General features: G+C 35.1%; 1 protein-coding gene across 1 annotated transcript in view; it reads right to left on the reverse strand.

Moving 5' to 3' along the window:
• Nucleotides 1-2354: 2354 nt before the first annotated feature.
• The window catches only part of LOC128546125 (uncharacterized), a 31702-nt gene continuing 6207 nt past the window's right edge, over nt 2355-27849 (reverse strand). Inside the window, exons 2-3 of the mRNA XM_053525883.1 lie at nt 16135-16227; nt 2355-2441 (exon numbers count right to left, since the gene is read on the reverse strand). Of these exons, the coding sequence (XP_053381858.1) occupies nt 2355-2441; nt 16135-16227 (180 nt within the window). The remainder of the gene's footprint in view (nt 2442-16134; nt 16228-27849) is intronic.

The raw sequence follows: 27849 nt of genomic DNA on the forward strand, positions 1-27849 counted from the left end.
ATGACCCCGTTTTTTGGGATGACGTCGTTTTTTCTATTTTTACAAGGGGGAAGTTTTGGGGGAAATTTACCCAGGTATTATCAAAATAAAATTCTGGGCCAATTTTTATGAAAAAACCCTTAAAAAAATATGGTCCCCTAGAGAGGTAACAAGGTTTTTTTCTAATTTTCTGACCCATTGAAACCCAGTTTTCGAAGGTACGTGACCCTTTTTGAAATTTTCCCGATATTTTTATTTTTTTTTTTTAATTAAATTCCCCACTAATTTTATGAAGTTTTCATGAAAAAAATTTTGGGCCCCTAAAAGCGGTCACAAGGTTTTTCTTTTTTTTTCCTACTGGCCTAGTTTTTTTACGCACTGACCCGGTTTCAAAAATGACCTAGATATCACCCAAAGGGGAACATTCAGATCAATTTTTATGAAAATCCATTGAAAAATATGGCCTCTGAGAGGGGCAAAAAATTTTAATAATTTTTTTTAAACCCACTGAACCAGTTTTTTTAAACCCCACGTGGGCCCCGTTTTTAAACTTGACCTAATATCATTAAGATGGGAAAATTCCAAAAACTTTATACAGGGTCCCATGAAAAGTATGGGCCCCTAGAGGGGTTTACAAGTTTTTTTTTTTTTTATTTTACCTTTTCTGACCTGTTTTTAAGGCACTGACTCAGTTTCAAATCTACCTAGATATCATCAAGGTGAAAAATTTTGACCCAAAAATTTTATAAGATCCAAATTTACAAGTAGGGCCCCTAGAGGGGTCACAAGGTTTTTTTTTTTTAGACCCCTGAACCCCAGTTTTGACCCGTTGATCCCGTTTTGAACTTGGGCCTAGATATCAACCCAAAAATGAAATTCAGACCAAATTTTTATACAGATCCCGTGAAAAAATGGCCTTTGAGAGGTTTACAAGGTTTTTTTTATTATTTTTCCTACTGGGCCCAGTTTTTGAAGGCACGTGACCCATTTCGAAAATTTTACCTAGTATCATGAAGGTGAACTTTTTGACCAAAATTTCCTACAGACCCCATGAAAAATATGGCCTCTAGAGAGGTCACAAGGTTTTTTTATTATTTGACCTCTGACCCAGTTTTTTAAGGCACGTGACCCCCCCTTTCGAACTCGACCTTTTATCATCAAGAAGAACATTCTGACCAATTTTTTATGAAAATTTCATGAAATATATGGGGCCCCTTTGAGAGGTCACAAGGTTTTTCTATTTTTAGAAATACTGACCTTTTTTTTTGAAACCCCACGTGACCCATTTCGGAAATTTACCAGATATCATCAAGATGAAAAAAATTTAGACTAAAATTTTCCCCCCCGATCCCATGAAAAAAATGGCCCCCCAGAGAGGTCCCCAAGGTTTTTCTTTTTATTTTTTCCTTTTCTGACCTAGTTTTTGATGGCCGTGACCCATTTCGAACTTGGGCCAAGATATCATCAAAGGGGAAACCCTTTTTACCCCAATTTTTTATGAAGGTTTTGTGAAATAAATGGCCTCTTTGAGAGGTCACAAGGTTTTTTTTTTTTTTTTTAGACCTACTGACCTAGTTTTGGGTGGGACGTGAAACCAGTTCGAAATTGACTTGATATCATCAAGAAGAACTTTCCCGACCCAATTTTTATGAAGATCTTGTGAAATATTGGGCCCCTTTAAAAAGGTCACAAGGTTTTTCTATTTTTTTGACCCCCGACCTAGTTTTTGAAGGCACCCTGAACCCGGTTTGAACTTGCCTAGATATCTCAAGGGTGAAAATTTGACCAAAATTTCATAAGATCCTTGAAAAATGTGACCCTTTTTTAGGTGGTCACAAGCAAAAGTTTACGGAAAGGGACGCAGGCGATGGCCCACGGATTTCCCCCCGATCACAAAAGCCCCACCTTTTCACTTTGTGACAGGGGAGCTAAAAAGGGGGATAATTTTTTAAAAAAAGAAAATAGAGTTTTTGGAACCTGTTGGGAATGTAATCAGTTTATAAAAGGAAAAGGTGTGTGAAGTTTCAATCCATTCCCACAAGTGGTTAATGAGATACCAGTTTACAAACAAAAACCAAATCGGAACACTGATGCAAACGCTGACGAACAAGAGTCCGATAGCTCTAAATCTATAAAAAACAAAATTTAAGTAAATTTTTTCTTTGGGCCTGCCCCTGAGTTTTCACCCTTTGTGGGCCCAAAAAACCCTCCATTTTGTCATGTAAAATGAAAAAAGGTGGGAAAAAAAAGAAAATTTAAATGAATGGGGAAAGAAAGGGGCCTCCAGTAACAAATTTAATACATTCAATTTTTTAGTGAGCATTTACAAACCCGGCTTATTTAGTCTACACATACTATCTACACATAAATATGTTTTATTTAAAACAAACTTTTTTGTGTGGGGCACCATTTTTATACATTAAACAAAGTTCCCCCTGGAGGGTCTCTTTTTGGACATGCTTCTGAAATAAAACCAAACCCCCCCAAAAATAGTGAACCCCAAAATCTACTACATTTGTTTACCTATTTTTTTTGACAGGCCGGGCCGAAAAAAGGTTTTTGGGTTTCAATTTTTTTTGAAAAAAAATCCAATTTCCCACTTTAATGGATAAATGTGCCCTTTTTTAAAACTGGACTCCCCCCGTTTTTCCTTAAAAAAAGACTTCCTTTAAAATTTCAGATCATATTAAAGAACATTAGAACACCGCTTTTGTTTCTAAATTTTTTTTAAAAAAAAGATGTGTGTTTTAAAGGGGCATGGGGCCCCCAAATTTATGCACTGTACATGGTTTTTATGGGCTCTGGGGAATTTTTGTTTGCTTTGGGTATATGCAACATAAACTTTAAGCACTTTGAGTGAAATTTTTTAAAAAATCAAGGACCATAACTCGGTCTTGCTAAATGAAATTATAACCGGGGGCCATTTTTCTGGGGGAAAATTTGCTACTATTTTAAAAAAGTTTGGGACAGTTTTAATATTCTTTTTTTTCCATTCTAAATAATAAAGTTGTTTCACTTTTCAATAATTTCAATTTATCAATTCCCTAGTAAAATGATATGTATTAATTCAAAATTTCCAAAAGTATTTCTTGCCTAAAATTTTTTAAAAAATCAATTTTTAAATTCTGACTTTTTCCGGGGCCTAAAACAAAACCCAAAATTTAAATCAAACTCCAAAATGATTCTTTAACTTCCCCCCCAAAATCTGCAACATTTTTATTTACGCCCCCTTCAACTTCAAACCCCAAAATTTTTTCCCCCCACACAGGGATCCCTCCCTTTAACCCAAACTTTTCACACATGCATACATTAAAACCCGACCCGTACTTGTCTACTCCAGGGGCTTTTTTAAATTTTGATACTAATTAACACTTTTCTAAATTTAAAACTTACCATTCCCCAAAATTTTGGCGGGGAAACCCTTTTTAAGTAGCAGACCAAATCAAATGACATTTGTTTAGCTAAAATTAATTTTTAGATAAGTAATAAACTTAGAAGGTAAGGGGCCCCTGATAAAATAATGAAAATTTAATTTTTATTTTAATGATTTTCATAACAAAAAATTTATCTAAAAAAATAGAATGGTAAAATTTTCCCAAAAAAACAAGGTGCGCAAATTAAAAATGCTTTTTAATTAACCCCCTTACATTTATAACTCTAAATCAAATACTTTTTGCGATAAATGAGACACAAACTTTTATTTCCCTTAATTTCCAAATTTTTTATTTGACCCCTTTCAGAGTAAAACCCAAGGACCATTGTTTTAATCCTGGGTACTCCAATTGTGTTTTTCCCTGGGCAAAGGGATTTATCACAATTGGGCCCCAGTTTTGACCTAGTGTAAAAATTTCTGGGGGGAAGGTTTAATTTGGTTTTAAAATGTTTCAAAAAAGCGACAGTAAAAAAATTTCCCTTTTTCCTTTACCCAAAACCCAAAATTTAGGTGCAAAAAATTTTTCTTTCTTTTAAAAATATTCCTTCCCCCCAAAACTCAAGGGGCCAAATTTTTTTTTTAAAATATATCAACACCCAAATTTTTTAAATACTTAATGTTTTTTTTTAAACTAATCAAGGGGCCCTAACTCTCAAGTGGCGAGTGGGAAAACCCCCCCAGGGAAACCCCCGGGGACAATTCACATTTTCTGTATGATAAACTGCAAAAATTTTACGACCCCTATGACTCTAATCAGAACTTTTTTTGGGTGCAGCCCCAACCAACCCCAAAATTTTTTGTATATTTTTGAATAAATCCCAAGGGGCCCTAACTCTGGTATGGTGAGGGGTCTCCCCCCCCCAAAAACCCAGGGGCACAACTGAAAAATGCCTAATAATATTCAGGGTAATGTTTCATAATCCTAGGGCAAAAACTTTTTTTAGATATACCCAACACAAACTTTTAGGGCATTTTCATGCATATTTTTTACTAAATTTAAAGGGGCCCTAACTCTGGTCGGGTGTGTGAAATCCTAAATAAAATACCAGGTGCACAAACCTTTAAAATGCTGAAAGACAAACCTATGAGGGTTTTATTGACCCCCTGGTCCAAAAAATTTTTGAGAAATTTCAAAAAACAAATTCGGAAGGGATGATCAGCAGATGGACAGTTTCCCGGGCCCGGGCAATTTTAAGTAATTTTGGGGGGACACAAAAAAAGCTAAATCAAGGGGAAAAACATGTTTGGGGTCTGGAATTGAAAACCCGGGGTTTCCTCAACAATAAACAAGGGACCATGAAAGGTCCTGAATCGCTCAACCATCTCCCCCATGAGCCGTGTTTTAACTGAGTATGCTTTGTTTTTTCTATTATTTTACATAGGGGCCTAGTTTTTGGCCATGTTTAATAATATCATCAAGATAAAAAATTTTGGACCCAAATTTTTTATGAAGATTTTCCCTTGAAAAAATGGCATTTTAGAGAGGGGCACAAGGTTTTTTTTTATTTGACCTAATTTTCCTAGTTTTTGAAGGCACGTGCCCACTTTTAAACCTAGATTTTATCAAGGGGAACCCTTCTCACCATTTTCATGAAGATCTTTGTTTAAAAAAAATGGCCTCTAGAGAGGGCACAAAGGTTTTTTTATTTTTCGACCCAAATGACCAGTTTTTTACCCGGGGGGGGGCCATGACCTTGTTTCGAACCTGACCTAGAAATCTTTAAAACGGAAACCCTTCTCACCCAATTTTTTATAAAACCCTTGAGAAATAGGCCTCTAGAGAGGGCACAAGGTTTTTTCTATTTTTAACCCCACTGACCTAGTTTTTTACCCCCCGGGACCCCCGTTTTCGAAAAAGACTTAGATTATCAAAATGAACATTTCGACCAATATTCTTTAAGAATTTTCCCCTGAAAAATAAAGGCCCTAGGGGGGTCACAAGGTTTTTCTATTTTTTGGGCCTACTGACCGTTTTTTTAACCCCCCGTGACCCAGTTTCGAAAATTTAAACCCAGATATCTTCAAAGGGGAACTTTTTTGACCAATTTTCAAAGAAATCCATTGAAAAATATCGCCTCTAGAGAGGGCACAAGGTTTTCCTATTTTTTTGAAACCCACGACCTAGTTTTTGACCGCACCTTTACCCCGTTTTAAAATTGACCAGTTTCCATCAAGGGGGAACATTTGACCAATTTTCAGGAAAAAATTTTTGAGAAAAATGGCCCCTAGAGAGGGGCACAAGGTTTTTTTTTATTTTTAGAAAACTACTGACCTAGTTTTTTGACCCCCCATGACCTAGTTTCGAAATTGATCTAGATATCATCAAGGTGAACATTCTTTACCAATATTTTATGAAGATTTCATGAAAAAAAAGGCCTTAAAGAGGTCACAAGGTTTTTCTATTTTTTGATCTACTGACCCCGTTTTTAACCCCCCCCGTGACCCCGTTTCGAACTTGGGCTTAAAATCTTTTAATAACATTCTGACCCAATTTTCATGAAGAAGCATTGGAAATATGGCCCCTGAGAGGCACAAGGTTTTTCTATTTTTTAAAGGGGGGGGGGGGGGCCCCTCCCGGGGAAGGGGGCCCCCGGCCCTTAATGACCCAGGAATAAATTTAATTCCAAAGCCCTAAATATTTTGGCCAATAAATTAAAGAAGATCCCCATGGGAAAAAAATGGCCTCTAGAGAGGTCCCAAGGTTTTTCCTTTTTTTGACCCACGGGCCTAGGTTTTTTTTCCCCCCCGTGGGCCCCTTTTCGAACTTGACCTAGATAAACATCAAAAGGGGAAATTTTTGGGCCAAATTTTTATGAAGATCCCTTTTGAAATAAATTTGGGCCCCTTTTGAGGTCACAAGTTTTTCTAATTTTTTGGGCCTACTGACCGTTTTTGGGTGGCACGGACCCAGTTTTGAACTTGACCTAGATATCATCAAGATGAACCCTCTGACCCCAAATTTTTTAAAGATTCCCCTGAAAAATGTGACCCCTAAGTGGTCACAAGCCAAAAAGTTTTCGGACGCCCCGGACGCATGGGGGCCCACGGACACCGCGCGACACAAAAGTCAAAAATTTTTCACTTTGTGAAGGTGAGCTAAAAAAATCCTACCATCCTGGGCCCAAAGACTGATTTGAAAAATTTAATTTTAATTAGGGCAGTATACCCTTGGGGCCTTGTACAAGCTTTTCAATTTTTCCCCCCCCCGGAAAAATAGCTACATCTAAATGTCACTGTTTCTGTCGGGGGCCCAAATTTTTAAAGCCCTTTATAAGAAAAAACTCCTTTAATTTTTTTTTTCCGGGGGCATTTTGGGGGCATACAAAAATATGTGATTTTCGTTTTGATCAGTTTGTATTGAACCAAAAATTTTAGTGATCATTTTTTCCAAAATGTAAACCCTACCCATTATTACAGACAATAAAAGTAAACAATGTTTGTACCTCCCAAAAAGTTTTCCCAAAGCATATATTTTAAAGTAGAGTTCCAATGAAGTTTAAAAGTGAAAAAAGACAATGAATACAAAGAAAAATTTTAAATGGGGGGGGGGGGGGGTTAATCTTCAAATCATTGAATTTAACAAACAATATTACACAAAACAGGTTTGTACATATGTTACCATCTCTACATAATGAAATTTTCTCTGCAAGTATAATAGGAAGTATAAGAATGTTGCTGATTTATGGGGTTTACATGTATGTTCACCTCAAACACCACAAAACCTTCCTGTCTTTTTTTTTTTAATCTTTTTTGGTCCCGTCCCGAAAAAACCTGTTCTGAAGTTATATGGTTTTAAAAATCCCAAAATCAGAGAATTTTGGGACCCCCCCTAAACGCTGCATGATTAAATGTTTCACCCAAAGAAAAAAACATTATATGGGCCCTTTTAAAAAACACAAAAGCAATAAAAATTTTTGTTCCCATCATTCCCTTCCCCTTTAAAAAATGATTGAAAACCATTTTTCTAATTTAGTAACAATGACCCCTTTACCCCAACCCCCGGCGCTAGATCAGAAAGAAAAAAGCCTTTTGTACATGTTTATACCCTTTTCCCCTAGGTATTCTATAAAACCATGGTCGGAAAGGGAAAATATACTAACCCCCTTTCAATCCGTATTTTATACCCAAACACGCAAAAAATTTTAGTAATTTTGTACTATTGATATTAAACCAAATGGTAATTTATCTTCCCCTGTGTACCGGTCCATTCTTCTTTCTTCTTTTCTTAAAAAAACAAGTGAGTTTACTGTTTTTCAACGTTTCACAAAAAAAATTTTCTTGAACTTCCCTGGTGAAGTTCCCTTTTTAATTTCAAAACCATTTTTGATTGGCGGGGTAAAAAGTATGTCATTGTCATTTTAAATACACGTGTACGCTTTTTAAAGTTTAATATGCGTAAAAGTGCCAAAAAAATAAAATAAAAAGAAAAAAGATGTTAAAACCCAAAGTATGATTTCAAATTCCCAAAAAAATATACAAAGATCATTTTTTAGTCTTATAGTAAAAATTTTGAAAAATTGCATTTTTGTTTTTGTTTGTTTTCATTTTGCTTAACATGTGCACATGCCGGGGACCTCTAACCGGATGTTTCCCTTGGGGAAATTCACGCAAAATTTTTTTTTGTAACGTTTTATAAAGCATAAAAAAAATAAGGGCACTCTGCAAAAAAGGAAAATTGAGACAATGTGACTGGTGCACGATGGAAAAATAAATTATCGCTTGTTTAAAAATCATTGTACACATTTTTTGAACTGCGTGGTTTTTGGTATGAAATTTCGGGGATTGAAAGGGTTAGTATATTTTTTCCCCTTCCGACCATGGTTCTTATAGAATACCTAGGGGTTTGGGTATAAAAATGTACAGAGGGTTTTCTTTTTGAATTTTGGGGCTTTTTTGACCCAAAAACCACAAAAAGAAAAAAAAAAATTTGGGGCTATAAGGGGTTTTTTTGGGGGGGGCCCACTCCTAAAAACATGGCTATCGGTAAGGACCGATGGATGTTTCCCCCAAAACCAATATCAGACAAGAAACAGAATTTTTTAACAAAGGTCAATTTTAATTTACACCGACTTTTGGGAAAAACAGGATTTGGGAAAATTTTAGGTATCTTTTTTTTTAAATTGGGGGGTTGGGGGGGAAAAATGCAAGAAATCTAAATTAAAAAAATGGAATTTGGGGTTTCCCCCGGAAAGGGGGGTGAGGAAAGGCAAAAAAATTAACCGGCAAAAAATTTAAAAATGGGTTTCTAAGAAACAAATAATTTCATTTAGTCAAAATCAATAAACAGAAAAGAATGTTTAAAGTGTACATAATTTAAAAGTATGGGACCGGTCCTGGCTAAAGAAATTTTTTTTGAATGGGGTTTTTTTAATGTAAAAGCTTTTCTTTTAAAAATTAAATGGAGTAATTTGAAAAGTGAGCTTGACATAATAAATGTATGTTACGTTTTTGACTAAAGAAATTTTTTGAAAGGAATATGTTTACTGAAAAAGCTTCTCTTTTAAAAATTAAATGGGGTAATTTGAAATGTGACTTGAATTTAAAAAATGTTTGGTTTCGTTGATCCCGACTAAAAAAAATTTTTTTGAAAGGAATATGTTTACTGAAAAAAGCTTCCCCTTTTTAAAAATTAAATGGAGGAAATTTTTAAATGTAAACTTGACATAATAAATGTATGTTACTTGATCCTGACCCAAAGAAATTTTTTTGAATGGGAAAATGTTTACTGTTTAAAAAGCCCTTTGCTTTAAAAATTTTAAAAGGGTAATTTGAAAAAGTGAGCTTTAAAATAATTTAAAAGTAGTTACGTTGATCCTGACTAAAAGAAATTATTTGATTTGGGTTTTGTTTACTGTAATAAGCTTTGGCCCTTTAAAAAATTAAATGGGGGTAAAATTTGGGGGAAAGGGGGCTGGAAATGTAATAGAACGAAAATTTTTTTGAGTTTGTTTGGTCCCCAAATGTTTCTGTTTAAATGTACATTTGAACTTAAAGGGGAAAAGGCCTTTAAAAAGCACCCAAACAAGTAAGATATCTTGAAAAATGGTGGGAGCGGGGTGGGGTGGGTTTTACAACTTTACATGTTGAAGGGTTTTAACTTTTTTAAAAAAGAGGGGCCTGAAGGCCCGGATCCCCCCCCCTGGGCCTAAATTTACCTAAAGTCATCAAGATTAACCCTTTTCCCAAACCAAATTTCATTAAAATTTTGGGGATAAATGTGGGCCCCTAAGAGTGTTAACTAGCTTTTCCTTTGATTTCACTCGGGGGACCCAGGTTTTTTTAACCCCCCTTTACCCCGATTCGATTCTAACTTGACCTAAATCACAAAATTAACATTTTGACTAAGTTTCATGAAAAAATTCATCAAAAATTTTGGTCTCTGGAGTGTTTTAAAAAGCTTTTCCTTTGATTTACCTAGTGACCTAGTTTTTGACCCCCCTGACCCAGATTTAAATTGGGCCTATAAAATTCAATTTAAAATTTAAAATTCCGACCAAAATTTTTATTTTAAAATTTTGTTCAAAAAATGTGGCAAATACAGTTTTTTAAACGCTTTCCTTTTAATTTTGGGCATGTTGACAGTTTTTGATCCTACATGACCCCCCTTTCCCCCCCCCCCAAAATGGACCTTGGATCATCAAGATTAAATTCTGCCAAGTTTTTATTAAGGGTACAGTCAAAAATGTGGCCCCCTAGAGGTTAAAAAAGCTTTTCCTTTTATCTGACCCATGAAACCCGTTTTTTTTATCCCGATTTACCCAATATAGAACTCGTCCCAAAATTTTTTCTGAGGGTAAAAATTTTTGACCAAGTTTCATTAAGATTGGTTCAAAATTATGACCTTAGAGAGTTTTTAAAACTTTTCCTTTTATTTGACCTGGTGACCTAGTTTTTGACCCCAAAGGAAACCCCCTATCGAAAGCGACCCAAAAATTTTATTGAGGGGAACATTCTGACCAAATTTATTTTTTATTTTGGGGCCCAAAAATTTTAAACCCCCTCTAGAGTTTTTTAACAAGTTTTTCCCTTTTATTGACCCGGGGGGACCCCAGGGAAACCCCCTGACCAATTATCGAACTTGTCCAAGATTTCCCTTGGGGAAACATTCTGAACCCAAATTTCATTAAAATAAGGCCAAAAATGTGACCCCCTAAAGTTTAACAGCAAAAATTTTTGACGTTGGACGGACGACTGAAAGACGGTGACAAAGGACGACGGACACAGGGCGTCACAAAAGCTCACCTTGAGCACTTTGTGCGGACTAAAAAAACAAGGGGGGCCCAAAGGGCCCCAGGTTTGTCACCTTTAGAAAACACACCCCTAACATGTAAACCCTTTTTTGACTAGTGCCCTTTATAGAAACAAATATTCTGACCAATTTTTTTATTAAATTGGACCAAAAATGTGGTCTCTTAAAAAGGGAAACAGGGGATTTTCTTCCATTTTTACTTTGTGGGCCCAGTTTTTGAGGCCAAAATGCCCACCCTTCCCAACTTGACCCCAATTTGATCAAAGGCCCGATCTTTTTGACAAAATTTTATGAAAACCCCAATTGAAAAAAAACAGCCCCCCTCCCAACAAAACATTTTTTTTTTTGATTTGTCTAGCGACCTAGTTTTTGACCCCCAAAAACCTTTTTTGAACTTAAAACCCTTAAATTTTATTAAAGGGTTTCATTCCCGACCAAATTTCATGGAAAAACAATTGAAAAATACAGTCTCTATCGCATACACAAGGGTTTTCTTTTTTTATTTTTACCTAGTGACCCCCAGTTTTTTTACCACAAAATGACCCATATTCAACTTGACCTAGAATTCAACAAGGCAATCTTTCTGACAAAATTTTTTATGAATACCCCGGAAAAATCGGGGCCCTTTTGCTACAAAAAGGTTGTTCTTTAATTACCGAGTGACCTAATTTTTTGACCCTAATGCCCCTATTCAAATTCATCCTAGTTCTCAAGAAAAACATTCTGATAAAATTTTTCATGAGTCCCCAGCCCTATCCCATACAAACATTTTATTTGTTTTGTCCATGACCTATTTTTTGACCCCAAAGACCAATTTCGAATTTAAAAAATTTTTTCTCGGGGGCTGTTTTGACCAAATTTCATAAAAATCAGTTGAAAAATACGCTCTATTGCATACACGGTTTTTTCTTTGCTTTGACCTAGTACCTATTTTTTTTAAACCAGATGATCCTTTTTAAAATTGCCCTGATTTTATAAGGAAAATCTTCTATCAAAATTCATAAAGATCATTTGAAAAATACAGCCCTTCGCATACAAAAGGGTTTTTTCTTTGATTTGACCTAGTGCCTGTTTTTTGACCCAGATACCATTTTCAAAAATTCTCGGGTTTTATCATTCTGACAAAATTTTCATGAAATCGTTAAAAAATAAGCCTCTATCGCATACCAAGGTTTTTCTTTTGTTTTGACCTAGTGACCTATTTTTTGCCCCCGATGCCCATTTTCAAAATTTCATCAAGGTTATCATTCGAAAAAATTTCTTTAGATCATTTGGGAAAAATACAGCCTCTATCGCTACACAAGTTTTTTCTTTGATTTGCCCTGGACCATTTTTGCCCCGATGACCATTTTCGAACTGGCCTAGATTTCTAAAGGTAATCATTCTGACAAAATTGTGAAGATCAGTTGAAAAATACGCTCTTTGCATACCAAAGTTTTTTTGATTTGCCTAGTGACCTAGTTTTTTTATCAGATGACCCATTTTCAAACTTGACTGATTTTAAAAAAGGCAATCATTCTGAAAAAAAAATTCATGAAGATCAAGAAAAATAAGCCTCTATCGCATACACAAGGTTTTTTTTTGATAGCCTGGCCCTAGTTTTTGACCCCGATGCCCCATTTTCGAACTGGCCTAGATTTCATAAGGTTTCATTCTGAAAAAATTTCAAAACCCAGTTGAAAAATACGCCCTATCGCTACAAAAGGGTTTTTTCTTTTATTTGACCTAACCATTTTTTGGCCTAGTCCCCCATTTTCAAACCGGCAAATTTTCAAAAAGGGGAATCATTCCGCAAAAATTTCAAAAGATCAAAAAAAAAATCCCCCTTTATCGCTACACAAAAGTTTTCTTTGATTTGACCTAGGACCTAGTTTTTGACCCCAGTGACCCATTTTCGAACTCTGCCTAGATTTCTCATGGAAAATTTTTGATTTTAATTCAAAAGGCATTAAAAAATAACCCTTATCGCATACAAAAGGGGTTTTTTTTTGATTTGCCCTTTGACCTATTTTTTTGATCCCAATGCCCCTATTAAAACTTGACCTGATTTTAAAAAGGGAAATCATTCTGAAAAAAAATTCTGAAGATCAATGAAAAATCGCCTCTATCGCTACAAAAGGTTTTTCTTTGATTTGACCTAGGACAGTTTTTTGATATAGATGACCCTTTTTTAAATTTCGCCTAGATTTATCAAGGTAATATTTGACTAAAATTCATAAGATCAAATAAAAAAATACCCCTTTATGCATCAAAAAGTTTTTTTTTGATTTACCTGTCCCCTGTTTTTGCCCCGTGACCCATTTTTCGAACTTGGCTAGTTTGATAAAGGGAATCATTCGCCCAAAATTTTCATGAAGTCAGTTGAAAATACAGCTCTATCACAAGCAAAAATGTTGACAGACGACGACGCCGGACTGAGCGATACAAAACTACCTGAATTGCTCAGCAAAAAATTTTGGGGGGGAATCACTCGGGGGGGGTGGGCATGACTGGGTGGGGAGCGAGGGGGGGGAACGGTACAACTTTGATGTTGTAAATATTTTGAGGTTTTGAAAAATCTAAAATAAGGAATGAATTTTTTTTTTTTTAGGTGGGGGGTGGGGGGGGGGAAGAGGGGATTGGGAGGGGGTGTGATCAAGGCAAGGGGGTGACCAGGTGTGGGTACACAACTTCACATGTTTATAATAAATGTTCATGGAAAAGAATGATAGAAGTTTAATGAAATTCTGCCAAATGATGTTTGTTATGTACAAATATGTGAATTTTTAAACAATAAATAAAGGGCAATAACTCTGAAGTTATTAAAGAAATCCAGACGAAATTGTGTGTGCACAACCACATTATGGTGATCTAAATTTAATTTAAGTTTCATAGTTCTAGGTCAAATATATCACAAGTTATGAAGCAGAAATTGCCATATTTATAGTACCCTATATAGTTAACTCTACAAACTTCTAAGGGCCATAACTCTGGTGTTACTTGGGCAATCTGACTGAATCTTGACGGGCCGCATAACCTCATAGTGGTAAACATGTACATGAAGTTTTATTTCAATATTCCCAACCACTTCCTAGATATGGCTCCGGACAGACGGAAAGACGGACAGACAACGCCCAAACTATATCCCTCCGACTTTGTCGGGGGATAAAAAGGGGGCGGGGATTCAAAAACAGGGCCATACAGAGTTATGGTTCTTATTAGTTACTGCACTTCCTCTCAAAGACCTTAATAAATGTGTTAAGTAAAAAGTCAACCCTTTATATAGTTTTCAAGTCATTTTACAGACCATCTTTAATACATAAGGAAGATAATCAAAATAGGGTGATCTAGAGTTATTGTTCATATGTACTGCACTGTCCCTCAATGTGTTCTATAGAATTTAAAGTTTGAAGAGAAGGCCATAATTCCGCCAAAATAGTTGATAGAGTTATATACTCTTGCCTACAGATGGAAATCATGATGATAAACAAGTGTTCAAACTTTCAAAGCCACATGTCAGTTAGTTTTGACCAAATGTGGACTTGTACGAAAATTGTACCAATTTCCAAGTCCAAACAGGGCCGTAATTTAGCCAAAATAGCTAACAGAGTTATGTACTCTTGCCTACAGATAGATATCGTTATAATATACAAATGATAAAGGTTTCAAAGCCATATGTCAAACAGTTTACACAAAATATGAACTGGTACGGAAAACTTAACCAAGATTTGTAAGTTAAAAGGGGCCATAATTCAGCAAAAATCCATGATGGAGTTATGTACTCTTGCCTAAAACTGGACAAGGTGATGGTACATAAGTGTTGAAAGTTTCAAAGCTTTATCTCAAAAGGTTTTGTCAAAATGTGGACTGGTATGAAAAACTTAACCAACGTGTGACACTGAAGTCGACGCCATGTTGAGTAGGATAGCTCTACTTATTCTTTGAATAGTCGAGCTAGAAAAATAGTGCATGTCCTGCATATGTAACTGCTTCATTTGATGATGTGTAGTATCAGGCTAAATTTTTGGTCCAATTTTCCTGTAACATTTTCTTTTACAATAAATGTATTAAATACTAGTTTAATTTCATTTATAATGCCTGTGAAAAATCTGAAACCCGTGATGGAAACCACACACATGAATGCAGAACTATAATATCTCAATTACATATATGTTTTATATATATACATTTTCAAAATGCAAATGCCTGAAGATGATTAACTTTGAAAATTAAAATTATAGAAAAAACTCAGAAGTCTACTGGCCAATATTATATATTGAATTAGTTGAATAAATTTCCTTCCTTCAGTACATTTAGTTATGTGCTGCATAAAAAATCACTAAAGGGAGATAACTGAAAAATAAGTAAGATAGATTTATGCTCCTTATATACCGCACTTCCTCTACATGTCCTCTCTTATTATATGCAACTTGCATAAATTCTCTCTCCAGCTTGGAGTAATTTCAGAGTTATGCCCTGGACTAGAAAGTTCAATAACTGGAGACTATGTTACAGATAACTTAAAAAGTTTGGAGGGTAGTTATGTTTCTTTTGTGTAAAATTATTTCAAAATTGGACCAGCAATTTTAAGACAACACGTCATTTGAAGATTTTTCTATTTTAGCTCTGGCGGTCCCTATATGCAACCAAGCAAAACTGTTTGAACAACTTGGTAGAGGACCACCCAAGGAAATCCAGTCCAACTTTCATCAAAATCCATTCAGTGGTTTTGGGGGAGACGTCATTTATAGAAATTGTTGATGATGGACAGATGACCAGACACACGCAAGACACACACAGTGTGATCACAATAGCTCACCATGAGCACTCCTGCTCAGGTGAGCTCAAAATCCATCTAAAAATGACATGAAATCAGGATGGACAGAAAAATAAAGATGCAGCCCTCTGTCTGTGGGGTATAAAAAGTTAAAGCCCAGACTGGGATTTGAACCTCTACCAATTCAATGCTCTCCAAAAACTCCACATTGAAAAAGGTACAAGAGACCACAGTGAAAGAAGTATGCAGACCTTGAATTTGAATGCACTGACCCCATACTGCAATCCCACAATTGGTATTTCAATAAGCTGTGTATAAAAAATTATATAGGCCAAGATTTATTTCAATACATCTCTCCAAACTAAAGTTTTGAAGCATAAACTATGTTTTTTTCTATTTTCAGTAACTGTGACTGACCCCACTGACCCCAACCTTGGTCTTAACATAAACTAGCTACAGGCCAAGTTCCACTACCTCAACACAAACTTAAGTTATTGAATGGAAATTTTTAAAAAAACTTGACGCCACCATACATCCATCTGTCTGTCCATGCACACCCGGAAGGCAGCGCCAACTTTTTATATAACTTTTATATATAACTTTACAAAACCTTTCCAATGTCCCAAACATAAGTAACAAGAATAATGGTTGATTTCTTTTAATATCTTGCAGGCAAATAAATTCTCGTACATTAATTATAGCTGGAATGTTTCTTACCTTTATGTTGGTTAAATTTGCATTTAAGTGCCCAAGTTCCCTCTGTAAAACATACAACTTGCGTTTCTCAGCTTCCAGCAGATGGAATGTCACCTGAAATATATTCATAGGAAGGTTCCATTTTATTTAAAGTTTACCCAGGATCTAAAATCATTTTTTCCAAAATGTACATATCAGTTAATTAAAAATTAATATACCAACTGAAAAATACAGACAATTCATCAAATATATAATTACGGCACATTTGTAGAAACTGATATATTTTTCATTTATGTTTGCTATATACTGGCTTCATCTTACATTTTTTGACTGTACTGATATTCAACTTTCTGTACTGGACCATATCGTCAATAAACTGACATGACAATAAACTGAAAGCCCTTCTTAAAATGTATCAATAAATAAACAAACAAATGAATAAAAACCAATGAATGTGCAAGTGACAAAACAAAGGAATGAATGAAGGAATTAAAAACAACAACCGAATAAATGTTTGAATGAAAGAAATAACAAACATAATGAATCAGAAAAATCGAGGTTAACATAAGAGTGTTTCATTACTTTAGTTTTATGCAGTAAGTATGAACATAAAAAGATGACAGGCAATATGTCAATAATCTAACATGAAGTATGATGTATGGCCCACCTTTGCTGAGGTGTATATATTGTTATGACAGCAAAGTAGGCCTTTGAAGTTCTATCAGAAACTGATAAAGTTGTCTTTAAAATGCCTTTTCCCACAGAATGTAAATAGAATTTAAATCAACTTTCAGCAATGTATCTGTATGTATCAACTGGCAAGCTTCAGGGTGCATCAGATGAAGCATGCATGTCATTATTAGTAAAATCCCTTCTCAAAATCTAAACTGGTGTGTTCTGTCATGTTGTAAAATGTGTAGGCTTGGTACTGATCACTCCTGTTAAGTTTCATCGAAATTCGGCCAGCAGTTTGACCTGTGAAAGCCAGACAAGCTTAATGCAGACGGATGGACAGACTGCGAAGGCAAAAACAATATGTCTCCCCCAACTATGCGGCCAAATGCTGAGGTCAGGTGATGTTTGAAGATGAGGAATGGTCACAGGTTACATCTGCATTAGTATCAAGTCATTCTAGTAAAGGGTATTGATGCTAGATAAAACAGTCCCATTTGGTTAACCTCGTACGGACGGACGGACTGACAAGACGGACGGACGGACGACGGACAGGGCAATCACTATATGCCTCCCGCATCAGTAGATGCCGGGGGCATAAAAACAACAAATTCTCATGTATTTCCATAACATATAATCTGTCAGTAACTAAGTTTCAAAACCTTCTTGAGAAATATAGGAATTATTTCCAGATACCTAACTTGTTTCTTTTTTTTTTTTTGTTGCACGATCTGGAAGTCATTGCCTTTAAATATTTGGCATTTAGTAACAAGTATGGTGCACCCGCCTTCCATAATAAGTCACAATGACTGTTTGAAAACTAAGAATGAAGAGTTAATGAAACCAGAAGTAAACACATCAAAATTAATATTATTCTTACTAGAGATATCTGAATTGAGTGTTGTTTACTGATGGTCATTGAGTACATAATTTTATTATAATATATTATGTAGCGAAGTTACTTCAAAGAAACCTTGTTGAAAGTTCATGATAAATATTCTGCTGAAACACATGTACCACAGCATTTTAATGGCTGTTAGCATACTATCATGCAATATTTGTATACTGTCAATCTGCATAAGGCCATACCAAATTGATTTGTCGTTCGTCGGATACTACCGCATCAATGATTTCATTCCCGAGAAAAAGAAAAAAAATTCACCGCCCGCACGTACAAAAAAATCGCCGAAAAAAATATTTTTTTTTCTGATTACGCGGTCCGGAATGATAACGGTAAAACAGGTTTTATCGCTGTTTTAATGCGTCAAAGTGATATTGATCGGAATCCATGCGTTCGTAATACATGTAGTGATGACACAAACTCAAAAAGTCAGGAATTATGGTGTTGTTCATCATTTGTTTTAAACCTGGAGTGTCTGTGCTAGTGCCACACATGACCTTCGATGTGCCGTAGGTGATGAAGTATGCACGTTCTACGATTGTTCAAATTATACAGTGAAAAGAACAAAGCCCGACATGTAGACGTGCACGGCCACGGGGATTCAAATTAAAATATTTGGATTAAACATAGAAATATTGTTCAGATAAAGTTTTCAAACCATTTGTTATCAGTGTGTTTAGTTAAATATTTTAGATCTAGAGCCAAAGCCAGTGCTTTCTTGAAAAAAAGTTTGTTCACAGATCCTGACTGATCCATCACATTAATTGTCTCGGGCCCAAATCGTTTTGAACGTAACTTCTTTAGTACGGGCAGTCAGATATTCTATCAAAATGCATATATTCATTTTTAAAAATGTTTAGCTTTTCAAATAAGTTGTGTAGATATAAAAAATAATTTCTGTCGTATTGTAACCCCAATTTTCCCTGTTTGTATATTAATTGGCTGTGAATTGATTGAAAGAAAGAATCTGAAAACAGACCTTCCCAACTTAAAATTTCTTGGTCAATCAAAGCACAACAAATAACACTTTTAAAGAGTGGCCATATTTGGGGTCATTTTTTGTTCATCATCATTTTTGACTGAAATGAACCTCTACCACAAAAACTTAAGCTAAGCTTATCTGTTAAGAAATTATTCCAATGGATTCGAGCAATGTCGGAGCATTTGTGTGCCCAACTCCGTTTGGTCTCATTGGTCAAGTGATTTATTACTTTCCCCTCACCTCTACCGTTTGGAGTTTCACTAGGGGCACAAAGTTGCTCATGTGTCGAAGCCATCTAACTGGGTTTCAGAAGATATGTTATTCCACTTGGGTGTCTGTTTTGTCTTAATATTTCCTCATCCTCTGCCGTTAAATGGGCACGCCTTCAGATTAATGTAGAACAATCAAAATTAAAAATAAGACACTCGTCCCTCAGTAATCATAAATATAAAATAAAAACAAAGTGATTCAGTGAGTTTTAGCAAGAATTTATTTGCAAAACCATTCATGTAGTCTTTAAAACATACAGAAAAGCTATCTACTGTCTTAGCCACACTGTAAATGTTTAAGTTCTGTGTTATTCTTAAAGAAATGTTAACTTCATGTATAATCATAACTGCAAAAAAAAAAAAAAAAAAAATACCCGCTCGCTCCATGTAAAAGCAACCCGCCTCTGAAAAAATCAAAATTGAGAAAAAAAAAAAAAAAAAAAATTTCGCTCGCTCGCTCCTATTTTTTTTGAAAATTTTCCGAAGAACTACTAATCAATTTGGTATGGCCTAACATGTAAAAATCAAATTGCTCTAATATATAAATGCTGACATGTTTAAGTGGGAGAGAATTCTGATAAATATAGAATTTATAGCATTTGACCAGGCAAAAGTTAAACGAAATGAAGCCAATACATTGACAAATGGTTTGATAGCAACAAGGTCAACAGAGTTGGCCATACTTTGACAGCAACATGTTCAACTGAGATGTCCATACTTTGACAGCAACATGTTCAACTGAGATGACCATACTTTGACAGCAACATGTTCAACTGAGATGTCCATACTTTGACAGCAACATGTTCAACTGAGATGACCATACTTTGTTCAACATGTTCAACAATGATCACCATTATTTTGACAGCAACAAGTTCAACGGAGTTGGCCATACCTTGACGGCCATGTTTTTTGAAAAATCGAAATACTTTGAACAGTCTTAGTAGAGTGTCACACAAGGAGAATTTGTGTGAAATTATTTTAAAATCTGCCAGCAGTTTTATATAAGATTTTTAAAGTTTCCGTTATATACAAAAAGGGAAAAGTGACTACCCATCTGGCGAACGCGCTTTTTTTTCGAATTGGAATAATGAATAATTTGAAAAATCATTCAAGATGACAAAGATGAGGTCTGAATTCATGATCCTTGTCTGCAAAGATGCTAAAGGTAAGGTCTGTTTTCATGATCTTTGTCTGAAATGATGCTAAAGGTAAGGTCTGTTTTCATGATCTTTGTCTGAAATGATGCCAAAGCTAAGGTCTGTTTTCATGATCCCTATCTGAAATGATGCCAAAGGTAAGGTCTGTTTTCATGATCCCTGTCTGAAAGGATGCCAAAGGTAAGGTCTGTTTTCATGATCCTTGTCTGAAATGATGCCAAAGGTAAGGTCTGTTTTCATGATCTTTGTCTGAAATGATGCCAAAGATAAGGTCTGTTTTCATGATCTTTGTCTGAAATGATGCCAAAGATGGTATGTTTTCATGATCTTTGTCTGAAGCCAAAGGTAAGGTCTGTTTTCATGATCTTTGTCTGCAAAGATGATGTATGTTTTCACTATCTTAACTAAGCTGCTTTAAGGATTTCGAAGACAAAGTTTGTTTTGACTTCAAACCAAAGCAAAGTGCTACCAAGGTTCCACAGATGATCCATTTTGTTTCCAAGATATCACAGATAAAGTTGTTTTTGACTTTCTAAAGCAAGGTTTGTAACAAAGAAGCTGCACATAATGAAACTGTGGATTTTTTTCTTCTATAGGGACCTTTTGCAAGCTTCTTCCTCTCAGATAATTTTTTTCAAATCATACAGTTTTCCACTTAAATATACATCAGGATTTTTATTGGCTTGGAGCTCCAGCTTCAAGCCTATATATTGTTTTCGGTTATTTTGCCTCCCAATATGTAATCGTGTCTCTTACAAGAAGCAGGGAAGCAGAATATATCCAAGCGGCAGGATGTAAGGAGTCTACCGATTGGTTACACCTATGCTTCTGTCCAATGGGTGTTTGCATTTTATGACGACTCTATTGTTTTTAAATTCGAGGGTGTTTCATGATAACAAAATGTAAATCAATTACATATATCAAGATTTATTGAAAATGAAGATTGTTTAATTTCTGTCTTTACATATTTCAGTTATTTTAATTACTATTGTAAAGAATTTATGGACATTTATACCGATCATAGTTAGTACACCCCTGAAATAATGTAATCTGCCAAATGGGTATCTGAGAGGAAAATTCCGTCAGTTTCTGCATTTGTGTTGTGGCCAAATCCATAAGTGTTTACAGGGTTATCTAGTTTTAGACTGCTTCTGTGCATGTTTTTACCACTTAGTCATATTTGCGAAAAAGACAGAGAAGTCGACTACTTTCAGTTTTGTCAGATTTAAATAGTAACAATTAAAGGAAAACCCTCATTTAGACTATTAATAGAACAAGTGGACGGTTTAATGTGAACTTTTTTTTTCATAAGCTGCTATACTTGCAGTCTTTGACATAGTTTCTAGATTGCAAAACCAGGCAAGCCTTTCCTTTTAAAAGGAAACTTTATTCCTCTTTAATACCCCAAAACCAAGCTATTCCCCACCCACAAATAATAGGCCAAATCCCCTTCCCATGTAAAGAGGAGCTGTCAGAGGAGACAGTGTGCTGACTATTTCAATGCCTGGTATTTGTGATGTTTCAGACATGACAGTGAACAAGTGTGTGAAGTTTCAACTTAACCAAAAATTTCTGTTAGAAAAGGGGCATAATTTTGTAAAAAAAGTAAAATGGAGTTATGGAACCTGTGCAATGTAAGTCAGTTTATCACAGTGAATACGTGTGTGAAGTTTCAATCCATTCCCGCAAGTGGTTACTGAGATACCAGCTTTAACATACAAAATCGTAACCAAATCGGGACGCGGACACGGATGTGGACGCATGGGCGAGTCCAATAGCTCCACCTATGCTATGAATACTTAAGCAAAATGTCTGTGATAAAAAGAGGCACAATTTTGACAAAATAAAAGCTTGAGTTATGTAATTTGTCTCATGAGGTCAACTCATGATGCCAAAGATAAGGTGAGAATCTGAAAACATTTGGTCAAGTAATTCCATAAAACATGTTAAAATGCAAAACTCTAAAAAAAATTCTGTGTTAAAAAGGGGCATAATTTTAACAAAATAAAAGCCAGAGTTATGTAACTTGCCCTGTGAGGCTCAAGCATACGAAGACATGTGTGAAGTGTAAAAGAAGTTGGCTTAGTAATTTCTGAGAACCATGCAAAAAGGGGCATAATTTTGACAAAATAAAAGCTAGATTTATATCACTTGTTCTTTATGCCGAAGACATTTGTGAAGTTTACAAGCTAAAGTTTGCAAAACTTGAACCAGGATTTTCTAAGTCCAAAAGGGGGCATAATTTAGCCAAAATACATGTCAGAGTTCAGGGACTGGATACTATTACATAGTTTTATACCTGTGAAGTTTCAAATCAATATTTGCATTAGTTTTGGAAGTAGTAACTTGCATGCAAAACTCTAACCAAGATTTTCTAAGTCCAAAAGGGGGTATAATTTAGTCAAAATACATGTCCGGGTTATGGGACTTGACCCAATGAGGTCAGTAATTGACTTAAAAAAAAAGTTTAAAAGCTATCTGCCTTTAAATGATAGCCATATGTACTTGCATGCAAAATTTTAAAGGTGTGACCAGGATGCCAACGCCAGGGTGAGTAGAATAGCTCTGACTTTTCTTCGAACAATGGAGCTAATAAAAGCTAGAGTTATGTAACTTGTCCTGGGAGGTCACCTCATGATGCAAACAAATGTGTGAAGTTTGAAAGAATTTGGCTCAGTAGTTTCTGAGAAACCTGCTTACATGCAAAACTTTAAGCTTTTGTGATGCGAACATGGACACTGATGAAAGGGTGATTACAAAAGCTCTACTTTTAAAAAAATTTCAAATAATCGAGGTAAAAAGTAACATTTACAGAATCTGCAACTTACATGTATCTTTATCTCAATCTAGCGGGTAGTCTTAGCACCAAAATATCACAGATGAATTTTCGTTAGGGCCTTTTATTTTTGATCTATCGGTTTACGGAACCGCCGCTCAAAAAAACGTGTTTTCAGAAAAAAAATAAAATTGAAAAAACGTGATTTTTTTATTTCCTCCGCTATGACATGAAAGCTTGCAGAAGAAAAAATGCATCGCGTATTCCAAAAAGAAAAAAAAGTCTCGTTCTTCGAATATCCGTCACGGCGAACGAGTCAAATCAACATTAGGAATTTTAATGCAAAGAAAGCCACAGGTGTTGACAAAATTTCAATAAAATTACTAAAACTAGGCTCACAATCACTGGTTCCATTTTATACAAATTTTATAAATAGCTCTATTGACAGTGGTGTTTTCCCAGACCGACTAAAGCAAGCTCAAGTTACTCCAATCTTTAAGAAAAATGATCCCCTTCTAAAATCCAACTACAGGCCTGTCAGCATTTTACCTGCACCTTCAAAAATATTCGAAAAAGTTTTGGCTGAGCAATTATCAGAGTATTTTGAACCAATATTTAACAAATTTTTGTGTGCTTTTAGAAAAGGCCATGGCTGTCAGACCACCCTTCTAAAACTAGTTGAAGACTGGAAATCTGCATTAGATTCTAATAAGTTTGTAGCTGCTGTTCTTATGGACCTCTCTAAGGCCTTTGACTGTCTCCCCCATAATATTTTACTATGTAAACTTAAATCATATGGCTTGTCTGAAAACTCTGTTAACTTATTAACATCTTACCTCTCAAATAGAAAACAACAGATCAAAATAGGAAATACTACTAGTGGCTGGGCTGAGATAGTTAAAGGGGTGCCTCAGGGCTCGATCCTTGGACCTCTACTTTTTAATATCTTTTTAAATGACATATTTTATTTTACTGAACAAGGATCTTTATATAATTATGCAGATGACAACACCCTTTCTTTTAGTTCATCAAATTTCGACTCTTTAATTACAGTCCTTCAAAATGAAAGCAATGTTCTTATAAACTGGTTCTCTATTAATTGTATGCAGGCTAACCCCGATAAGTTTCAAGCTATAGCTATTGGAAATAAAACACACTCTAGGAAGCCTAAGCTCAGTATTAAAAATGCCAATATTGAATGTGATGATGTAGTCAAACTATTAGGAGTAAACTTAGATTTTTCTCTCAATTTCGAAAATCATATTAGTACTATTTGCAGTAAGGCAGCACAACAACTAAACATTTTGAAAAGAATAGGCAGAAATCTATGTAAACTAAGTAGGTTAACTATTTTTCATTCCTTTATTTTATCTAACTTCAGCTTCTGTCCTCTGACATGGCATTTCTGTTCCAGTAAAAGTACAAATAAGATTGAAAAAATACAAGAAAGAGCTCTTCGTTTTGTTTATGAAGATTATGTAAGTACATATGAACAGCTACTTAGTAAAGCAAACCTTCCTAGCTTATATATCAGAAGAACTAGATCAATGGCCATAGAAACATTTAAAATTCTCAACAACATCGCTCCATCTGTTCTAAATGATTTAATTCATGCTCATGATGCTGGTTACAATTTTAGGTATTCCAACCTACTAGAAGTTCCCCGGGTAACAACAACTAGGTATAGTAAACAAAGCTTCAGATATGCCGCTCCGGTTCTGTGGAACTCGCTCCCAGAAAATTTTAGGAAAACATCTAGTTTTAATCAATTTAAAAGCTTAATTTCACACTGGAATGGTCAAGACTGCAAATGTTCAATGTGTAAACATACTTAGTAGTTTTTTCCGCAGGACCGGACGGCATCTCTTTTCATTATACCCAACCAGATAGTTTTTGTTTTGTTTAGCTGTTTTTGTTGTATGCCTTGTCCCTCATAGTTTGCTACAATGTAGTATGTGTACTTTGCTTCTTTTGTGTAGTTGACATAGTTTTATGCTTTCTTATCCGTGCTTAGTTGCTTTAGTTACTTGCTGTGCTTTTTGCATTGTGTTGTCAATACTTGTCTTGCTTTGCATGCTTTAGCTACTTTTTGTATACCTTGTTTCCTTGTGTAGTCGACTTATATCTATGCCTTGTTCTCCATGTTTAGCTGCTTTAGCTAGTTTCTTTGTTTGTTGCTTTAATTGCACACCTGTCTTTATATTATTTTTATGTAATAATGTGCATGCTTTTTATGTTCTCTATGTGCTATTGTTACTATTACATCTTATTTTCATGCTATGTTTTATGTGCTACTGTGAAGGAGCTGCTGCTCAGTTCATTTCAGATCTGATCTGAGGTGATATTCTCGTTTAGCATATTTTTTTTTTTTTCAGCTTTTTGCGCCAGTTTTGCCTCTCAGTCTTTTACTTCATGTTTATCTTAGGTAGTTCTTAGGCTTTTGGTCAAGAGCAGCAGGTCTCTCACAGGTTTAATCTTCATGTTGTACTGCTACATGTAATTTTGTATAATCCTATCTCTTATTTTACAGCTTGCTTACTATATGTTTTAACTGCTTATCTTTGTTATATATAGTCGGTTAAAAAGCGCCTGTCGCTTATGTTGTATTGTTTCTCTGTCTTGCCGACTTAAAATAAAATTATCTTATCTTATCTTATCTTATCTTAATTTCTATAATTCTATTTTTAAACTTCATATCTTATGCATGACGTAAACGTCCAATTAAAATTTCCGATATATACTGCGCCCAATCAACATGCCTGTTACGCAATTTACGAAACGTTTAAAAATGGCTGCGCCCAGGCTGTATTATTTCCAAAGTTTTGAAGTAATTTTAATGAAAATGCAAGAACATTCAAAGTTGCGACGTAGTGCTTTCCTGAAAAAAAAATGGCCAATTGTCGGTGATAGGCAGTCTGTATTTAGTATACAACTACGTTTATGGTAACTGTCGTTTCAATAGCGCAATGCTTATTACGGTGATTCTATGCATCGCTTATTACGCGAACTTGAAAGCATTTTCCCCCGAAAAATATCATTTAAATACACAATGATGACAGTACTTTTGTTTGGTGATATAAACTGGTACAGGGGACATTAAAACTGTGTAATTGTAAGTCCCGGTAAGCAAACGTCTAGCCTGTACAGCTTTTTGGCGTCCAGTAACCTATTTTGTTTATAAGTATTTATAAGTTATGAATTAGGTATTTTTAATGAAATTATTGTACGTTAGGCTATATTAACATCAGATTAATGTTGATTATAGATGTAATTTACTGTCTTTTGCAATGTAGCTGTGCAGTAGATGTGGCAAGACAAATACTGACTGACAGAATTTTCAAAGATCATTGCAAAGATGAACTGTTGTGTTACATTAGGCCTATTCATAAAATAAATTAACAAATACCAAGAAAACCATATGAGGAAAGGCAAGGCTTCCAGTTAACAGACATAGGCTAGGTGTCTGTTTACCAGATGGCTAGACACTTCCTATTCCTAACGCTTAAAAAGATAATTGCTTATTAGGCACAGTGCAGTGTATGCTGTACCCCTAAGTTTCAGACTGGGTCCATAAACAGCCAAGATGCTTGAAAGCTGCTGAGTGTAAAATCATATATCCATGGTGACAGTGTTGTTCAAATGTGGGGAATATTAGATTCTTCCATCTGTTGTTTTAACAGAAGGTATTAATTTCAGTCAGTGTTCAACATATGACTTCTATGTCTCCAATCATTTAGTTTGTGAGAATATGTGCAGTTTTTATGTATAGTACAGTCCTTTCAAGAAAAATGATACAGCTACCTGCCCAGCTGTATATTAATGTAATTTCACAGAAATACGAAGACAATTTTTTTTCTCAAGCTGCTATGACAAGCCCCAAGGCTCATTTTAATCAAATATAACCAAGGTCACAGGTATATTTGCAGGAAAAAGCATCAAAAGTGGGAAAGAAGATTATAACATGCAGTCTGTGTGATGTTATGTAGAATTTACCCATATTCCTTTCAAAGGTCCATCCTACGGAAAAAAAAAAATTCTGATTCTGTTTTTTAATTTTATTTTTTTTCCCTCCTCCTACGACCATGTGTCATCCTGGCGGTTCGTAAACCAAAAAATAAAAAAATAATGGCCCAAGGCCATAAAACCAAAAAATTAGGGTAGGTCGGGATACCGGAAACAAACATTTTTTTTTTTATAGATGAATTGTGTCGATTTCATGAACTAGTTGTTTTTCTTAGATTTAATTTCAAATGGCAGTCTGTTAAAACTTGCATATGGTGGACTAATACAAAAGTGATTAAATTAACAAAAACTTACTTAATTATTATTTTCAGAGCTAGAATATTATTTATGCATAAAGATGTATGGAAGTGTGTCTCCTTTCTGAAGTCCTTTTCCTGACATTATTAAGCATACATGTACATCAATAAAATAACAATTTTTCAGCAGCATAATAAACAGGTTTTAATTGCTTTCCAATTTTCATTCATGATTTGGTTCTGTTCCTTTTCATACCAATCCTAAGCTTAATATCTGTTCTATTTTTCAGTAATTGAAATTCAGATCTAATTAATCTACTGGTGCAAGGCAGAAGGAATAAAGCTACTGGGAAGTCACACAGCTATAAAATCAAACTGAAATCAAACGCTCTATTGGCATATTCATTACACCTCATGAATTTTGCAGATGAAAATAAGATGTCTCCCAATCATCAAAAGCACATGAATTACTTTTTCATTTCTAATTTTCTACTGACAGGTAAATGAAAATGATGCTATCAAGACATTTAGGAACTAATCCTGTAGCAGAAGTATGAAAGAATTAGGTCAACACAATACAATAGTATAGGGGGTGGGGAAGTTTTACTTTTTCCAATTGGAGAGCACGGCAAAAATACGCAACTTATTGCATGTCCGCTAGCATTTAGTGTATAATATGTATAATATACTGACTAAAGGTTATAGGTTAGTATTACCATG

This window comes from Mercenaria mercenaria, chromosome 2, assembly GCF_021730395.1.
Source record: "Mercenaria mercenaria strain notata chromosome 2, MADL_Memer_1, whole genome shotgun sequence".
NCBI classification, from domain to species: Eukaryota; Metazoa; Mollusca; class Bivalvia; order Venerida; family Veneridae; genus Mercenaria; species Mercenaria mercenaria.